The 19148-nt window shown below is 54.1% G+C and overlaps 1 protein-coding gene across 2 annotated transcripts; it reads right to left on the reverse strand.

Annotated features, from left to right (window-relative positions):
• Positions 1-591: 591 nt before the first annotated feature.
• MAPK7 (mitogen-activated protein kinase 7) lies at positions 592-16829 on the reverse strand. 2 transcript variants are annotated; one of them, XM_038404779.2, is made up of 8 exons: positions 16734-16829; positions 16352-16624; positions 15620-15846; positions 15222-15387; positions 8263-9395; positions 5345-6723; positions 5038-5165; positions 592-2926 (listed from the first exon to the last, which is right to left on the reverse strand). In XM_038404779.2, exons 3-8 carry the CDS (start codon positions 15831-15833, stop codon positions 2773-2775), a joined length of 3174 nt encoding a protein of 1057 aa, XP_038260707.1. In that variant the 5' UTR covers positions 15834-15846; positions 16352-16624; positions 16734-16829; the 3' UTR covers positions 592-2772. The 2 variants fall into 2 exon arrangements, with proteins under 2 accessions (XP_038260707.1, XP_038260708.1); XM_038404780.2 differs by lacking the exons at positions 15620-15846; positions 16352-16624; positions 16734-16829 and having other exon boundaries at positions 15224-15381.
• Between the last annotated feature and the right edge of the window lie 2319 nt (positions 16830-19148).

Raw genomic sequence — 19148 nt, forward strand, 5'->3', positions numbered from 1 at the left:
CAGTCAAAACTAACCCCCATCTGGAGAAACCGTGACTCTCGGGGGAGGCAGCAACCGGGCAATACGGGGTGTGTGCGTACAGGCACTGGCTTTCTCCTTTCCAACCCCCACTACACCCCTTCCACCAAACCCCCACCACATGCCTGCCCCACTCTTTCCTGCCCCTCCCCTGAGTGCGCCCTGTCCCTGCTCCTCCCCTTCCCCCCCCCCACGCCTCCTGCATGCCGCAGAACAGCTGATCGCAGTGAGCGGGAGGCGCTGGGGAGCTGGCTGTCGGTGGGTGCTAAGCACCCACTAAATTTTTTCCATGGGTGCTCCACGGCGCCTACGTGTGTGTGGATTGGGTAAAGCACCTGCTTCCGGATGCCTGGATTTGATTCTCTGCTCCATCACTGAGCCCCTGGGGGAATTTGAGAAGACTGGAGATTAGATGACAGTAGGTAGTGGGACTGGATAAAATAGGAAAATGAAAGAGAGTGGGGATTAGATTAGACACAGATCGGGAATTAGATTAGATACGCACTGGGGATTAGGACAGTGGATCAAAAAACTGATTTTCCATTCCCTGGAAAATGTTGAGAATTTTTTTCACCCCAAAATTGCAATATTTTTTGCAAACAAAAAGTTCATTTTGGGTTAAAATGTTTCATTTTGGTTCATTCAAAACATTAGGAATTTCTTTGTTTTTTGGTATAAAATAAATGATCAAAACGAAAAAGTCGTTTCCAAACGAAATACTGAAACGTGTGACATTTTCAAATAAAATAAACAAAATGGAATTGAAATGATACCATCTGCGGGGGGAAACCGGTGTCGTCAAAACAGCTTTTTTTTACATGAAAACCAGTTGTTTTGATAAAAAAGTTCTGAGCATCTTTTAGGTATTAGATTTGATCATGAGATTAAATTAGGCAGCTAAAAAGGAGATGAGACTGTAATAGACCCAAAGTGGGGGATAAATTAGGTAGATAAAAAGGAGAATAGATATTACACAAGACACTGAGTGGGGATTAGATTAGACAGGTTTAAACAATGAGAATGGGGATTATATTAGAAAAGTAAAGAGGGGACTGGAGATTAGATTCAATGCAGAGTGGGGACCAGAGTAAACTGGTGGAATTAAATTGGACAAATAATGGAGTTTTCAGTTGTTTGCAAAATAATAATAATAATAATTTTGGGTCAAAGAGGAAACGCAATTTTTAAAAAAGTCTGGCAAATCAACAAGGGGGAAAAAATCTGGTTTTCAGTCAAACTAAATATTTTAAGCTGTTTTTTACATTTTCCCTATTTTAAAACTTAAATTAAAGGCAATTTCTGTATGAACAGCGGCTTCCAAGAGAAAACTCGTCACTTCTGAAAGTGCCAAAACAAAAGGTTTCTACTGTTTTCTGGTTTTCATTTTTTTTTTTGTTATATTAAATTTGGAATTGAAAAAATGAAAAAGTTTCAGATCTAAGATGTCAATTTTTTTATTTTCTTTGGAGTTTTTTGGCTGATCTTTCAACAATTCAGCAAAACCAAGGACAACTCTTTGAAAGGTTTCGGGTACACTGAATTTGCGGGGTTTGTAGTTGAAAATGTCACTCACCTCTAAATGGAAGTGGCAAAAAAGGCTAATGTCATCCGGGGTGTATTAACGGGGTGTATTTCAGCTGGAGTAGTGTGTCCAATTCCAGATGCCATGTTAGGAAACGTGGAGAAATCAGACAGAGTCCAGAGGAGAGAAACAAAAATGATCGAAGGTTTAGAAACATGACCTACGGGGACAGGTTAAAAAACCGGCATGGTTAGTCTAGAGAAAAGAAGACAGAGGGGGGACCGGAGAACAGCCTTCAAAGATGTTGAGAGTTGTTACAATGAGGACAGTGATCAATTGTTCTCCGTGTCTACTGAAGGGAGTGGGAATTCGATTTACGCAAGAAGAGATACCATCCAAATGGCTAACAGGATTTAGGCTCCTGAATCCCACAGCAATCTAGGCCATTACTATCCTAAACCCTACTGACTTCCAGCAAAATTTGTGCTTCTAAAGCCCTAAATCCTGGTCTGAATCAGGTGTTTAAATAGCTGTAAGGATCTGGATCCTAAGTGCCTAAATCAGCGGGAGAGCAAGGCGGGTATTACGGGAGGGGATAAGAAATCAGAGTTAGAGGAGGGAGACAGAGGTAGGAGTGAGGAGGAGGGAAATAACAGGAGACAGGGGAATGATGCAGCAGGATGATGATTCACATCCCATGGGACCAAGCCCGGGCTAAGTCATCGATGCTGTGGCATGGGCGGGGATCAAACCGAGGCCTCAGGAGCACTGGCCCATTCCACCCAGGGCGGGGATTCCCCAGGCAGCTCAGCTTAGTAAGAGTCAGGGATGGGCGAGCCACGCTCATGCTCCAGGGTAACTCAGAGGGGTCAGGAAGGAAATCAATACACACCCACAATGCAATGCAGCACCCCCTAGTGACACTCTGGGACGTCGGGGCCAGCACTGATTATCAGGGCTCAGCGCCCCTAGTGAGCCCCTGCCCCTCAGCACAGTGCCTACTAGAATAGGGTCAAGCTCTCCCAGCCATGCGGGGAGCCCTTCTGACTCTGCCTAACTGTACATGAGACCTGACGGGACACCAGGCAAAACCAGTGCCGGGACCCAGGCGATCGGGAGGGGGAAGTGTCTACTTGTTGCTTGCCCCATAGAGACCCTGATGCATAGCCGGTCCTGGCCCCACCCTCACCCCCAATGGGGAGGGGAGGCACAAGGGAGCTGAGATCTCAGCCTCAGGCGTCCTGGAGGTCGGGAATGTCGGAGAGGATCATGGGAGAGCCAAGCTGCAGCTCCTGCTGGAGGGACTCCATATCGGCGGGGTTCATCCGATGGACCTCGAGCCAGTCAGCCAGCAGGGAGGCCGAGAGAGGGGCCGAATCGCCCTGGCTGGTGGGGAGGAAGAAGACAAAGAGAGAGATCAGACAGACGGACGTCAGGCCAGGCCGGATAAGAACCCCGAGCGCTCTCCCAGTGGGACCCCGGGAAGGACTTGAACCCGTGACCCAATGTTGCTGCAGAGTCTCAAGGAAGTTGTCTTAAGGGGCCTTAGCCTAACTACATCTCCCACGATGCCGCAGGATCTCCCTTCTGGCTGAGCATCTGTAAGGTCTGAGCCTGGTCTCAGTCTGGTTCTTTGATTGGTTCTGTCAGCTACAGAACTCATTTGCAAGGTGTAAACCAACTAAGGTGGCGGGCTCAGTTCCCCCTAAGCCGCGCGGCCACAGGGGCCTGGACTGGAGAGGAGAGAGGTAGGGGGCATGCCGGGCTGTGGTGGGGAGAGAGGGCTGGGGGGAGTCCTCTCTCTCCGCCGCAGGCCCAGGGCAGCCTGCACCCCAAACCCCTCATCCCCAGAGCCCGCACCCCCCACACCCCAACCCTCTGCCCCAGACCTGAGCCCCCTCCTGCACCCCAAACCCCTCATCCCCGGCCCCACTACAGAGCCCATACCCCCAGCCAGAGCCCTCACCCCCCGCGCCCTAGCCCTGAGCCCCCTCCCACACCCCAACCCCCTCATCCCTGGCCCCACCCCACAGCCCTCACCCCTGCACCCCAACCCTCTGCCTGAACCACTCCCACACCCCAAACTCCTCATCCCCAGCCCCACCCCAGAGCCTGCACCGCCCCACACCCCAACCCTCTGCCCCAGCCCTGAGCCCTCTCCCGCACCCCAAACCCCTCATCCCTCACCCCCACCCGCACCCCAACTCTCTGCCCCAGCCCTGAGACCCCTCCCGCACCCCTCATCCCCGAACCCACCCCAGAGCCTGTTCCTCCTGGCCAGAGCCCTCACCCCCCCACATACCCCAACCCTCTAGCCAAGCCCTGAGCCCCCTCCTGCACCCCAAACCCAACCCCAGAACCCACACCCCTCTGCATCCCAACCCTCTGCCCCAGCCCTGAGCCCCCTCCCTCTCTGAAGCCCTCAGCCCCAGCCCCGCCCGACCTCACCTCCATATTGGTGCACATAACAAAATTCATTCCACACATGGACGTCAAAAATTCGAGGGAACCTTGGAGGTGGGTATGACTGGGTAAAAGTATTATTTTGGAACAGGCTGGTGAAAAATACTGGTTTGCAGTACCTTAGTAAAATGACTGGTCACGGTACAGCTAAGCAAGGCTATATTTTTCAAGTTTCACTATATAAACTGGGCTCCAAAAGGAAGTTCTTGGATACGCCAGGATACAGCCCAAGATCAGAGCTGCCGGACCTCAACACCCAGCATGCAGAAGGTGGAGTCCCCGGATGACCTGATCCTGACTGGCCACCAGGAAAAGTCCGCCTGCCTTATGGGGAGTGGTGAGCATTGTGTGCTTGGCGTGTGTAATGTATTCTGTTCTGGTTGCTGTTAATACATAGAGGATAAGGGTATTACTGTGTGAGGCTCTTTCACTGGTAAAAGACCCCGCAAACCTGCAGAAGAGTATGCCCTGCCCCCTAGGAACTGGGTATGGGTGGCCCTGAGCCCTAAGGACTGGATAGGGATAGGTGGCTTTTGCCCAGAGCCCTAGGAACTGGGAAAGGGTGGGTGCCCCAGAGTCTGCGGGTAACACATCATGGGAGAGCATATCTTCTTGCCACGAGCAGGACTCCCCAGCTAGACTACATCTCCCATGATGCACAATGGCTGGGACTCCCATGGTGCACCGCCTCCCTCCTCGGAGAGGGGAATCATGGTGCACTGTGGGAGATGCAGTCCAATGAGGGAGCCCATCTCAGAAGGCAGAATGAGATAACCCAGCCACTATTCCCAGAATGCACTGGGGCAGCTCAGCCAAAGGAAAAAACCACAGTGCATCATGGGAGATGTAGTCTAACTGGAGAGCCTGACCTATAGAAAGTATGAGGCACCAGAAGAACCCCCCATGAATGGACCTAATGGATCAGTGCAGGGGAAGGGCTGGGAGCCAGGACTCCTGGCTTCTCTCCCCAGCTCTGGGGAGGCAGTGGGGTCTAGTGGTTAGAGCAGCGGGGAGCTGCCCTGCGGCACTCTCACCTGTCCCTGTTCTCCCCCACCATGTCGAAGGACTGATTCAGGAACTCCTCCAGATCAAAGCCCACGCCGTAGCCTGCACCGCTGCCCTTGGGGGTCACCGAGAAGACGGGCGGCAGGAGATCCTCCACCTGCAATGGCAGCGAGACAGTGAGCGTGGCACCCCCCCTCCAGGGCCCATTTCAGCCATCCCCACCCGGAGCAGGATCCTGCCCGACCAGCTGCTCCCCGGCACAGACGGAGATGCCCCATCTGGGCCCACCTCACCAAATCAGCACTGGCACCCCCTAGAGGGGAAAGGCCCCGTTACCTGCGACTTGGAAAGCTGCTGCGTGACCATGGTGATGTCAGGCGACTCCGGGTGGGCGGTTTCCGGCGAGGCGGCCATAGCGATCGGGTAGTGGCCGGGCCCTTTGACTCCTCCCACTGCCGGAGCTGGAGCCCTCTTCCCAATCTCCTGCAGGAAGATGGCTGGATCCAACGCCACGCCCTCCCTGCCTGGTGTCACAAGGCTGCCTACAGCGCGGACTGATGGCCCCTCTTGCAGCTGTGTCCCACTAGGAGTCGTCGGGGCTTCCCCAGGTGCTGGCCTCCCGGCCACGGACCAGTTCTCTGGGCACTGGACACCTGGCCACGCACTGATACCCGCCAGGCCAAAGGGGGCCTGGAAGATCTGACCCGGGGCGTATTTGACACTCAGGAGGCACTCAGGTTTAGCCAGAGCTTTGTGGCAAGCTGAGGGGGCAACCAGAACCGGAGGGAAGGGGCCGGGCGGGGCCGGAAAGTACTGGACAATGTTGGGGGCCGAGCCGTGGGCTGGATCCGCAACTATTGGCAGTATGGTGAGCTTGGAGCCGCCACCGGCTGGTGCCTTCTCAGGGAAGCTCAAGAAATCCGATGTGACCGGGACGTGACCAGCTGGCGTGGCTGGGAGGTGGCAAGCGGCACCTGGTGCAACGTGGCCAGCAGGGGTGGCTGGAAGGTGGCCAGCGGCTCCCGGCGGAACGTGGCCAGCAGGGGTGGCTGGGAGGTGGCCAGCGGCTCCCGGCGGAACGTGGCCAGCAGGGGTGGCTGGAAGGTGGCCAGCGGCTCCCGGCGGAACGTGGCCAGCAGGGGTGGCTGGAAGGTGGCCAGCGGCTCCCGGCGGAAGGTGGCCAGCAGGGGTGGCTGGGAGGTGGCCAGCAGCTCCCAGTGGAACATGGCCAGCAGGCGTGGTTGGAAGGTGGCCGGCAGGTGCAGCTGGAAGGTGGCCGGCAGCTCCCAGTGGAACCTGACCAGCAGCTCCCGGTGGAACCTGACCAGCAGGCGTGGCTGGGAGGTGGCCAGTAGGTGCAGCTGGGAGGTGGCCAGCAGCTCCTGGTGGAACATGACCAGTGGCTCCTGGTGGAATGTGGCCGGCAGGCGCGGTTGGGACGTGGTCCATGGGCCCGTTGTGAGCCAGTTTCTGATGGTTCCGGTCAATCATCTTGGTCCATCGCTCCAGGAGGCTGCGGTCGTTCTCGCTCAGCACTAGCCCGCGCAGCACGTCCCCGCGCCGCAGCTCCTTCCGCTCCTTCTCCTTCTGCTTCTTCTCCCGCTCCTTGGCCCGCTCCTGGCGCCGCTTCCGCTTCTCCTCCCGCTCCCGCTGCCGCTCCTGGGCCGTCACCGGCTTCCGCACGTCCGGGGGCTCCGGCATGGAGCACTGGGTGTCTGGGAACAAAGCAGAGAGGAGTCAGCTCACTCCCGACGCACAACCCCTGCTAGCCCAGCCCTGCCCCCCCCCCGCAAGCTCTGCCAGTGCCCCTCACTCCCAACCCGCAACCCCCTGCTATCCAAGGCAAGGCAGAGACATGAAGAAACCAGCAAGATTACACTAAACAATGTCTCGCACAACCTCCTCACAAACAAACTAGGGAAATACAGCCTCGATGGCACTACTATAAGGTGGGTACAAAACTGGCTGGAAAACTGTTCCCAGAGAGTAGTTATCAATGGTTCACAGTCAGGCTGGAAGGGTATAACGAGTGGGGTCCTGCAGGGATCAGTTCTTGGCCCAGTTATGTTCAATATCTTCATCAATTATTTAGATAATAGCATAGCGAGTACACTTACAAAGTTTGCGGACGATATCAAACTGGGAGGGATTGCAAGTGCTTTGGAGGATAGGATTAAAATTCAAAATGATCTGGACAAACTGGAGAAAAGGTCTGAAGTCAGAAGGATGAAATTCAAAAAGGACAAATGCCAAGGACTCCACTTCGGAAGGAACAATCAGTTGCACACACACAGAATGGGCAATGACTGCCTAGGAAGGAGGACTGCGGACAGGGATCTGGGGGTCAGAGCAGATCACAAGCTAAATATGAGTCAACAGTGTAACACTGTAGCCAAAAAAAGCGAACATCCTTCTGGGCTGTATCAGCAGCAGTGTTGTCAGCAAGACACGAGAAGTAATTCTTCCGCTCTACTCCAAGCGGAAATGGAATCAGCTGGAGTACTGTGTGCAGTTCTGGGAGCCACATTTCAGGAAGGACATGGACAAATTGGAGAGAGTCCAGAGAAGAGCAACAAAAATGATTCAAGGTCTGGAAAACATGAGCTGTGAGGGAAAAACTGGGTTTGTTGAGTCTACAGAAGAGAAGACTGAGAGGGGACATGAGAACAGTTTTCAAGGTTCTTACAAAGATGAAAAATTTTTCTTCTTAACCTCTGAGGATAGGACAAGACGCAATGGACTTAATTGCGGCAAGGGAGGTTTAGGTTGGACATCAGGAAAAATTTCCTACCTGTCAGGGTGGTTACGCCCTGGAAGAAATGGCCCAGGGAGGTTGTGGAATCTCCATCATTGGGAATTTTAAAGATCAGGTGGGACAAACACCTGTCAGGGATGGTCTAGATAATACTCAGTCCTGCCACGAGTGCAGGGGACTGGACTAGGTGACCTCTCGAGGTCACTTCCGGTCCTACTCATCTCCGATTCTATGAAAATCAGAAATAGAACCCAGGTGGCCTGGCTCCCAGCCCCCTCCCCGCTCTAACCACTAGACCCCACTCCCCTCCCAGAGAGGAGGAGAGAACCCAGGATTCCTGGCTCCCAGCCCTCCCCGCTCTAACCACTAGACCCCACTCCCCTCCCAGAGAGGAGGAGAGAACCCAGGAGTCCTGGCTCCCAGCCCTCCCCGCTCTAACCACTAGACCGCACTCCCCTCCCAGAGAGGAGGAGAGAACCCAGACGTCCCACCCTTTCACCTTTGCTCTTATTGCGCAGAGCCGACTTCAGCAGGGCAGCCTTGAGCGCTGCCTTGGTGTCGTCCGAGATGGCTCCCTCCCTCTTCGGCGGTGCTGCCTCCGGCTCAGCCTTTACCTCGGCCGGCCCCTCAGGCTGGGGGGGAGCCCCGGGCGAGGTCAGGTCAATAGTCTCCGGAGGGTACGGGACTTCCCCGGGGGCTGGTGACTCCATGGCGTAGTCTCCCCCGGTGGATCCAGCGCTGGGCATGTCCACGTCCTGGCAGCGCAAGGGGGCGGCGGTGGCAACGGGGGGGGCAGTGGCGGCAGCGGCAGGCCGGAGGGCGGGCTTGAAACTTATCTGCCGGCGGATCCCTTCGCGGCGCGCGTGGAAGTCGCGGATCTCAGCCACGATGGCCTCCTTGATACGCTCCTTGGTGAGGACCTGCTTGTCGAAGTCAAAATCGAAGGCGGGCACGCAGTCGGGCTCGTCGTCCGGGTCGTGGTACTTGGCCACGAAGGGATGCTTGAGGGCCTCGGCCACGGTGATCCGCTCCCGGGGATCGAAGTGCAGCATCTTGGCCAGCAGCGCCAAGGCCGAGCGGTCGGCCTGCTGGTATAGGCTCTCCCAGGGCACCGGCTGGCGGGAGGGCAGGCTCTGGATGTAGGCACGCACCCGGTCAGCCCCGATGGCGTGGATCACCTTGGCGGACGGTGTGCCCAGAACCGTCATGATCAGCTGCAGCTGGTGGATGTAATTCTTCCCGGGGAAGAGCTGCTTGCGGCCCAGCATCTCGGCGAAGATGCAGCCAACAGACCACATGTCGATGGCCTGTGTGTATTCGTGGAGGGAGAGCATGAGTTCCGGGGCCCGGTACCACCGCGTGGCCACGTATTCCGTCATGAAGTATTTGTACTCGTCCGGCTTGGTGCACAGGCCCCGGGCCATGCCGAAATCGCCGATCTTCAGCTCGCAGTTCTCGTTGATGAGCAGGTTGCTGGGCTTGAGGTCGCGGTGGATGACGTTGGCCGAGTGGATGTATTTGAGGCCCCGGAGCAGCTGGTAGAGGAAGTATCGGACGTGTTCCAGCGTGAGGGGCTGGGATGAGTGGATGATCTGGTGAAGGTCGCTCTCCATCAGGTCTAGCACCACGTACCTGCCGGAGCATGGGGAGGTCAGCAGGGAGAGGACCCAGGAGTCCTGACTCCCAGCCCCCACCCCTGCTAACTCACTAAACTCCCCTCCCCATAGAACCCAGAGGTCCGGGCTCCGAGGCCTCCCTTCTCTAACCCACTAGACCCCAGTTCCTTCCCAGAGCCAGGGAGAGAATCCAGGAGTCTACCTCCCAACCCCCAACTCCCCTCCCAGAGCTGGGGGGTATAGAATCATAGAATATCAGGGTTGGAAGGGACCTCAGGAGGTCATCTAGTCCATCCCCCTGCTCAAAGCAGGACCAGTCCCCAATTTTTGCCCCAGATCCCTAAATGGTTCCCTCAAGGATTGAATTCACAACCCTGGGTTTAGCTGGCCAATGCTCAAACCACTGCGCTCTCTCTCCCCCAGGTTGGTGTCCTGACTACCAACCCCACGTAGCTCTACCCACTAGAACCCACTCTCTTCCCATAGCTGGGGATAGAACCCAGGAGTCACAGAATCATAGGACTGGATGGGACCTCGGGAGGTCATCTAGTCCAGTCCCCTGCACTCATGGCAGCACTGAGTATTATCTAGACCATCCCTGACAGGTGTTTGTCCAACCTGTTCTTAAAAATCCCCAATGATGGAGATTCCACAACCTCCCTAGGCAATTTATTCCAGAGCTTAACCACCCTGACAGCTAGGAAGTTTTTCCTCACGTCCAACCTAAACAACCCAAGCTTCAATTTAAGCCCATTGTGTCTTGTCCTAGTCTCAAAGGTTAAGGAGAACACTTTTTCTTCCTCCTCCTTGTAACCTTTTACATACTGGAAAACCGTTCTCATGTCCCCTCTCAGTCTTCTCTTCTTCAGACTAAACAAACCCAGTTCTTTCAATCTTCCCTCACAGCTCATGGTTTCTAGACCTTGAATCATTTCTGTTGCTCTTCTCTGGACTTTCTCCAATTTGTCCACATCTTTCCTGAAATGTGGCACCCAGAACCAGACCCAATACTCCAGCTGAGCCTAATCAGTGCTGAGCAGAAGAATTACTTCTCCTGTCTTGCTTACAACACTCCTGCTAATACAGCCCAGAATGATGTTCGCTTTTTTTTTTTTTTTTGGCAGCAGCGTTACACTGTTGACTCATATTTAGCTTGTGATCCACTCTGACCCCCAGATCCCTTTCCACAGTCCTCCTTCCTAGGCAGTCATTTCCCATTCTGTATGCGTGAAACTGATTGTTCCTTCCTAAGTGGCGTACATTGAATTTCATCCTATTTACTTCAGACCATTTCTCCACTTTGTCCAGATCATTTTGAATTTTAATCCTATCCTCCAAAGCACTTGCAAACCCTCCCAGGTTGGTATCATCTGCAAACTTTATACGTGTACTCTCTATGCCATGATCTAAATCATTGAGGAAGATATTGAACAGAACCAGTCCCAGAACCGATCCCTGTGGGACCCCACCCATTATTCCCTTCCAACATGACTGTGAACCACTGATAACTACTCTCTGGGAACCGTTTTCCAGCCAGTTTTGCACCCACCTTACAGTAGCTCCATCTAGGTTGCATTTCCCTAGTTTGTTTATGAGAAGATCATGGGAGACAATATCAAAAGCTTTACTAAAGTCAAGATATATCATGTCTGCTGCTTTCCCCCCCATCCACAAGGCTTGTTACCCTGTCAAAGAAAGCTATCAGGTTGGTTTGACATTATTTGTTCCCGACAAATCCTTGTTCACTGTTACCTGTCACCTTATTATCTTCAAGATGTTTGCAAATTGATTGCTTAATTATTTGTACCATTATCTTTCCAGGTACACAAGTTAAGATGACTGGTTTGTAATTCCCTAGTTTTTATAGATAGTCACTATATTTGCCCTTTTCCAGTCTTCTGGAAACTCTCCCATCTTCCATGACTTCTCAAAGATAATCGCTAATGGCTCAGATATCTCCTCAGTCAGCTCCTTGAGTATTCTAGGATGCATTTCATCAGGCCCTGGTGATTTGAAGACATCTAATTTGTCTAAGTAATTTTTAACTTTCTCTTTTCCGATTTTAGCCTCTGATCCTACCTCATTTTCACTGGCACTCACTACGTAAGACGTCCAATCGTCACCAACCTTCATGGTGAAAACCGAAACAAAGAAGTCATTAAGCACCTCTGCCATTTCCACATTTTCTGTTATTATTTTTTCCCCCCTCGTTGAGTAACGGGCCTACCCTGTCCTTGGTCTTCCTCTTGCTTCGAATGTATTTTTAGAATGTTTTCTTGTTATCCTTTATGTCTTTAGCTAGTTTGATCTTGTTTTGTGCCTTGGCCTTTCTAATTTTGTCTCTACATACTTGTGTTATTTGTTTATATTCCTCCTTTGTAATTTGACCGAGTTTCCACTTTTTGTAGAACTCTTTTTTTTTTTTATGTTTAGATCACTCAAAGATCTCCTGATTAAGCCGGGGGGGTCTCTTGACAGACTTCCCATCTTTCCGACGCAGCGGGATAGTTTGTTCTTGTGTCCTTAATAAAGTCTCCTTGAAAAACTGGCGACTCTCTTCAATTGTTTTTCCCCTTAGACTTGCTTCCCATGGGATCTTACCTACCAACTCCCTGAGGTTGCTAACGTCTGCCTTCTTGAAATCCATTGTTTTATTGTGCTTTTCTCCCTCCTACCAGTCCTTAGAATCACGAACTCTATCATTTCATGGGTTTCAGAGTAGCAGCCGTGTTAGTCTGTATTCGCAAAAAGAAAAGGAGTACTTGTGGCACCTTAGAGACTAACAAATTTATTAGAGCATAAGCTTTCGTGAGCTACAGCTCACTTCATCGGACGCATTTGGTGGAAAAGCAGCATCGCTTACCCCATAACCTCAGCCATGCAGAACACAGTGCCATCCACAGCCTCAGAAACAACTCTGACATCATAATCAAAAAGGCTGACAAAGGAGGTGCTGTCGTCATCATGAATAGGTCAGAGTATGAACAAGAGGCTACTAGGCAGCTCTCCAACACCACTTTCTACAAGCCATTACCCTCTGATCCCACTGAGAGTTACCAAAAGAAACTACAGCATTTGCTCAAGAAACTCCCTGAAAAAGCACAAGAACAAATCCGCACAGACACACCCCTGGAGCCAGGACCTGGGGTATTCTATCTGCTACCCAAGATCCATAAACCTGGAAATCCTGGACGCCCCATCATCTCAGGCATTGGCACCCTGACAGCAGGATTGTCTGGCTATGTAGACTCCCTCCTCAGGCCCTTCGTTACCAGCACTCCCAGCTATCTTCGAGACACCACCGATTTCCTGAGGAAACTACAGTCCATTGGTGATCTTCCTAAAAACACCATCCTAGCCACTATGGATGTAGAAGCCTCTACACCAACATTCCACACACAGATGGACTACAAGCCGTCAGGAACAGTATCCCCGATACTGTCACGGCTAACCTGGTGGCAGAACTTTGTGACTTTGTCCTGACCCATAACTATTTCACATTTGGTGACAATGTATACCTTCAAATCAGCGGCACTGCGATGGGTACCCGCATGGCCCCACAGTATGCCAACATTTTTATGGCTGACTTAGAACAACGCTTCCTCAGCTCTCGTTCCCTAATGCCCCTACTCTACTTGCGCTACATTGATGACATCTTCATCGTCTGGACCCATGGAAAAGAAGCTCTTGAGGAATTCCACCAGGATTTCAACAATTTCCATCCCACCATCAACCTCAGCCTGGACCAGTCCACACAAGAGATCCACTTCCTGGACACTACGGTGCTAATAAGCGATGGTCACATAAACACCACCCTATATCGGAAACCTACTGACCGCTATTCCTACCTACATGCCTCTAGCTTTCATCCAGATCATACCACTCGATCCATTGTCTACAGCCAAGCGCTACGATATAACCGCATTTGCTCCAACCCCTCAGACAGAGACAAACACCTACAAGATCTCTATCATGCATTCCTACAACTACAGTACCCACCTGCTGAAGTGAAGAAACAGATTGACAGAGCCAGAAGAGTACCCAGAAGTCACCTACTACAGGACAGGCCCAACAAAGAAAACAACAGAACGCCACTAGCCATCACCTTCAGCCCCCAACTAAAACCCCTCCAACGCATCATCAAGGATCTACAACCTATCCTGAAGGACGAGCCATCGCTCTCTCAGATCTTGGGAGACAGACCAGTCCTTGCTTACAGACAGCCCCCCAATCTGAAGCAAATACTCACCAGCAACCACACACCACACAACAGAACCACTAACCCAGGAACCTATCCTTGCAACAAAGCCCGTTGCCAACTCTGTCCACATATCTATTCAGGGGATACCATCATAGGGCCTAATCACATCAGCCACACTATCAGAGGCTCGTTCACCTGCGCATCTACCAATGTGATATATGCCATCATGTGCCAGCAATGCCCCTCTGCCATGTACATTGGCCAAACTGGACAGTCTCTACGTAAAAGAATGAATGGACACAAATCAGACGTCAAGAATTATAACATTCAAAAACCAGTTGGAGAACACTTCAATCTCTCTGGTCACTCGATCACAGACCTAAGAGTGGCTATACTTAACAAAAAAGCTTCAAAAACAGACTCCAACGAGAGACTGCTGAATTGGAATTAATTTGCAAACTGGATACAATTAACTTAGGCTTGAATAGAGACTGGGAATGGATGAGTCATTACACAAAGTAAAACTATTTCCCCATGGTATTTCTCCCTCCCACCCCACCCCCCACTGTTCCTCTGATATTCTTGTTAACTGCTGGAATTAGCCTACCTGCTTGTCACCATGAAAGGTTTTCCTCCTTCCCCCCCCCCCCCCCCGCTGTTGGTGATGGCTTATCTTAAGTGATCACTCTCCTTACAGTGTGTATGATAAACCCATTGTTTCATGTTCTCTGTGTGTGTGTATATAAATCTCTCCTCTGTTTTTTCCACCAAATGCATCCGATGAAGTGAGCTGTAGCTCACGAAAGCTTATGCTCTAATAAATTTGTTAGTCTCTAAGGTGCCACAAGTACTCCTTTTCTTTTTATCATTTCATGATTACTTTCACCCAAGCTGCCTTCCACTTTCAAATTCTCAACCAGCTCCTCCCTATTTGTCAAAATCAAATCTAGAACAGCCTCTCCCCTAGGAGCTTTCTCCACCTTCTGAAATAAAAAATTGTCTCCAATACAGTCCAAGAACTTGTTGGATAATCTGTGCCCTGTGGTGTTATTTTCTCAACAGATGTCTGGGTAGTTGCTGACCCCCATCCCCGCCAAGTCCTGTGCTTTGAATGATTGTGTTAGCTGTTTAAAAGAAGCCTCACCTGTCTTTTCTTCCTGGTTAGGTGGTCTGTAGTAGACCCCGACCATGACATCACCCTTGGTTTTACCCCTTTTATCCTTACCCAGAGACTTTCAACAAGTCTGTCTCCTATTTCCATCTCAGTCTCAGTCCAAGAGTATACATTTTTAATATATAGGGCAACACTTCCTCCCTTTTTTCCCTGCCTGTCCTTCCCGAGCAAGCTGTACCCGTCTATACCAATATTCCAGTCATGTGTATTATCCCACCAGGTCTCTGTAATGCCAACTATGTCATAGTTGTATTTATTTTCTAGCATTTTGAGTTCTTCCTGCGTATTCCCCGTACTTCTGGCTACCAACCCCACCTAGTTCTAATCACTAGACCCCACTCTCCTTCCAAAGCCAGGGTCAGAACCCAGGAATCCTGCCTCCCAGCCCCCCCCTCCGTTCTAACCACTAGACCCCACTCCCCTCCCAGAGCTGGGGATAGGATCCAGGCGTCCGGGCGGGCGCTCACACGGATTTGAAGTCGTCATAGGGCACGGCGGGTTTCAGGATGTCTTTGATGGCGATGATGTTGTCGTGCTTGAAGTGTTTGAGGATCTTGAGCTCGCGGAGGGTGCGCTTGGCGTTCATCACCACATCGAAGGCGTTGGGAATCTTCTTGATCGCCACCTGCTGGCCTGGAGGCAAACAGTGCAGGGCGAGTCAGAGCAGAGACACCATCCACTGCTCAGCCCTCCCCTATGGAACCCAGGAGTCCTGGCTCCCTGCCCCCCGCAATGACCTCCCAGACCTAACTCCCCTCTCAGAACTTAGGATAGAGCCCAGGAGTCCTGGCTCCCAGCCCCCACAACCCACTAGACCCCATGCCCCGCCCACGAGTGGGGATGGGACCCAGGCGTCCGAGCTGACCTGTGGATCTGCGGCGGGCAGAGCTGACCACGCCATAGGCCCCGGTGCCGATGGTCTCGATGACCTCGTACTCGTCCCCCACCTCGAAGGTGACGTCCAGGGAGCGGGCCTTGAGGATGGCCAGGTTCTTGGCCGCGACGGTGGCCCGGTGGGCCGGCTCCCGCTTGCCCCGCTCCTCGGCCTCCTCCTCTTCCTCCTTCCGCGGCTCCGCCATGGCGCCCGCTCCCCTGCCGAGGGGGGGGAGATCAGGGAGAGGTACCCGGGCCCCCTCGGCCCTGGGAGCCCGGGAGAGAACCCAGGAGTCCGGGGACAGGGGGGCCCAGCAGGAGCAGGGGCGGTGGGGACGAGTCACCCCGTAGCTCTAGGGGAGAGAACCCAGGAGTCCGGGGCTGGGGGACAGGGCAGGGGACAGCACGGGGGGGGTACGGGGGGGCAGGAAATGGGGGGCGCGTGGGAGGCGGGGCCTCAACCAGCCATGGCGGGGGAGGGGAAGAGGCAGGACTTGGAGGGGGCGGGGCTTTGGGGACGGGGCGGGGCCGAGAGGGGCGGGGCCTCGGGGACGGGCGGGGCGGGGGCGGGGCCTCTTTCCCTTATGGGGCGGGGTTGGGGGGAATCTCTGCAGGGGGCGGGGCTCGGGCGGCGCCTCTCTCCCATATGGGGCGGGGTCTCCGCAAGGGGCGGGGCGGGGCAGCGGAGAGTTCCCCAGGGGCGGGGCCTCGCGGTCCCTCTCACCGGCTCGCGCCCGGGACCCTTCCAGCCCCGGGCTGGTTCCCTCTCGGGTCCGCAGCTCCCTGCTCCTTCCCCGAGTGCCCGGATGTCCCGCCCAGTCACACTGGAGGCAGGGGCGGGGCCCTCAGAAGCACGCAGGTGTTTGGCGGGACCAAATCCCGCCCCCTTCTGGTGGATGGGCCAATCGGCGGCGGGTCCCGTGACTGTCAGCCAATCAGACTGGGACGGGGCGCGACCTCGCCCGAGAGAGGCGCTTTCCGCTAGCAATTCCCGCCCCTACAAAGATTCGGCAAATCAGAGATTAGCTCAGTGAAAATGCAGCCAATCAGAGAGCGAAGGACACAAGGCCTGTCCCTGCGCATGACAACGGCGTTATGTTCCTCACCTTCTAGTAGAGTTTGACCAATCACAGGGAGGATGTGTGCAGTTTCCAGCCAATCACGAAATGGGAAGCTCGGGCAGATGCAGGTGGAGCTGTTTTCTTCCCTAAATCCCGCCCTCTCTCAGCGATTGACCAATCAGAGACGGCTATATGGACCAAACCAGCCAGTCAGAAAGAGAAAATTGAACCTTTGCACGGCTCGCCTACTTCAGAAATCTAACCAATCAGCGATTACTTCCTCATTAAATACGTCCAATCAGAGCGCAACAATGGAAGGGGGGGGGATTTAAAGGGCCAACCAGCGTTTTACGGATGAAAAAAATTAAAGGGCCAGTGACCATTAGAACAGCTCTGGGAGGGGAGTCGGGTCTAGTAGGGTTAGAATAGGGCAGGCTGGGAGCCAGGACTCCTGGGTTCTCTCCCCAGCTCTGGGAGGGGAGTGGGGGCTAGTGGTTTGAGCAGGGGGGCTGGGAGCCCGGACTCCTGGGTTCTCTCCACAGCTGCAGGGCGGGTGGGGGAGGGGAGTGACAATCCGATTGAAGCCCCAGGGTGCAGTGAATTGTCACCCCTAGATTGGGTTGCCAACTTTCTACTCTCATAAAACTGAATACATTTGTCCCGCCCCTTCTCCGAGGCCCCACCCTCATTCACTCCATCCCCTGCCCCCCCCCCGCTCTCTCCACTTCATTTATTTTCACCTGCCTGGGGCAGGGGCTTGGGCTTGGGCTCCAGCTGGGGGTGCGGGCTCCAGAGTCGGGCCAGAAATGAGGAGTTGTGGGGGGGGGCTCCGGGCTGAGGCAGGGGGTGTGGGATCTGGGGAGGGGCTAGGGATGAGGGGGTTGGGGTGTAGGAGGATGCTCCGGGCTGGGTTCGGAGGGCAGGAGAGGGATCTGGGCTAGGGCAGTGCGGGGGTTGGGATGCAGGAAAGGGTGAGGGCTCTGTGGTGGGGCTGGGGATGAGGGGCTCAGCGTGTGGGAGGGGGCTCCAGTCTGGGGCAGGTGGTTGGGGCGCAGGCAGGTGTGACGGCTCCAGCTGGGGGTGTGGGCTCTTGGATGGAGCTGGGTATGAGGGGTTTGCGGTGCAGCAGGGTGCTGTGGGTTAGGTTTGGAGGACGGGAGGGGTATCAGGGCTGGGGCAGGGGGTTGGGGCATGGGAAGGAGTCAGGGTGCAAGCTCCAGGCAGCGCTTACCTCAAGCTCCCGGAAGCAACAGCATGTCCCCCCTCTGGCTCTTACGTGGCCAATGGGAGCTGCGGAGCCGGCACTTGGGACAGGGGTAGCGTGAGGACCCCCCTGGCTGCCCCTATGCATAGGAGCTGGAGGGGGGACATGCCACTGCTTCCAGGAGCCGCATGGAGCCAGAGCAGGCGGGGAGCCTGCCTTAGCCCGGCTGCGCCTCCGACTGGACTTTTAACGGCCCGGTCAGTAGTGCTGACCAGAGCCACCAGGGTGCCTTTTCGACAAGGCGTTCCAGTCGAAAACCAGCCACCTGGCAACCCTACCCCTAGAGTTTGCAGTGGGTAAACACATCTTATCACCACCAGACCCGCCCTGCCAGGCCGGGGCTGGGAGCCAGCCTGCCGGGCTGCTCAATGCTGGGCTGTGGGGGTGCCTCTGGCTCCCACTCATCACCTGCTTCCGGATGTGTGTGTGTGTACATCTGGCTGTTTGTGTGACAGCGAGACGGAGACAGAGAGAGACCCTTCGCAAGCATGTTTGTGTTTGTGGCTGGCTCTGCACGTGTGTGTGTGTGTGTGTGTGTGAGTGAGAGTGTGTGAGAGAGAGAGAGAGATTTTGGCTGTTAGCCTGTGGGTGTGGGTGTGGGTGTGAGATTCTGTCTGTTAGCCTATGACTGTGGGGGCGGGTGAGATTCTGGCTGTTAGCCTGTGGGTGAGTGTGTGGGTGGGTGTGAGATTCTGGCTGTTATCCTGAGAGTGAGAGTGGGTGGGTGGGTGGGTGAGTGAGTGAGTGTGAGATTCTGGCTATTAGCCTGTGAGTGTGTGGGGGGGTGAGATTCTGGCTGTTAGCCTGTGAGTGTGTGTGTGTGTGGGTGGGTGGGTGAGTGTGAGATTCTGGCTATTAGCCTGTGAGTGTGTGGGGGGGTGAGATTCTGGCTGTTAGCCTGTGAGTGTGTGTGTGTGTGTGCATGTGTGTGTGGGTGGGTGGGTGTGAGATTCTTGCTGTTAGCCTGTGAGTGAGTGTGTGCGTGGGTGGGTGGGTGTGATATTCTGGCTGTTAGCCTGTGAGTGTGTGTGGGTGGGTGTGAGATTCTGGCTATTACCCTCTGTGTGTGTGTGTGTGTGTGTGTGTGTGTGTGTGTGCGTGGGTGGGTGGGTGAGTGTGAGATTCTTGCTGTTCGCCTGTGAGTGAGTGTGTGCGTGGGTGGGTGGGTGTGAGATTCTGGCTGTTCACCTGTGGGG

The sequence above is a fragment of the Dermochelys coriacea genome, chromosome 6 (assembly GCF_009764565.3).
Source record: "Dermochelys coriacea isolate rDerCor1 chromosome 6, rDerCor1.pri.v4, whole genome shotgun sequence".
Lineage (NCBI taxonomy): Eukaryota > Metazoa > Chordata > Testudines > Dermochelyidae > Dermochelys > Dermochelys coriacea.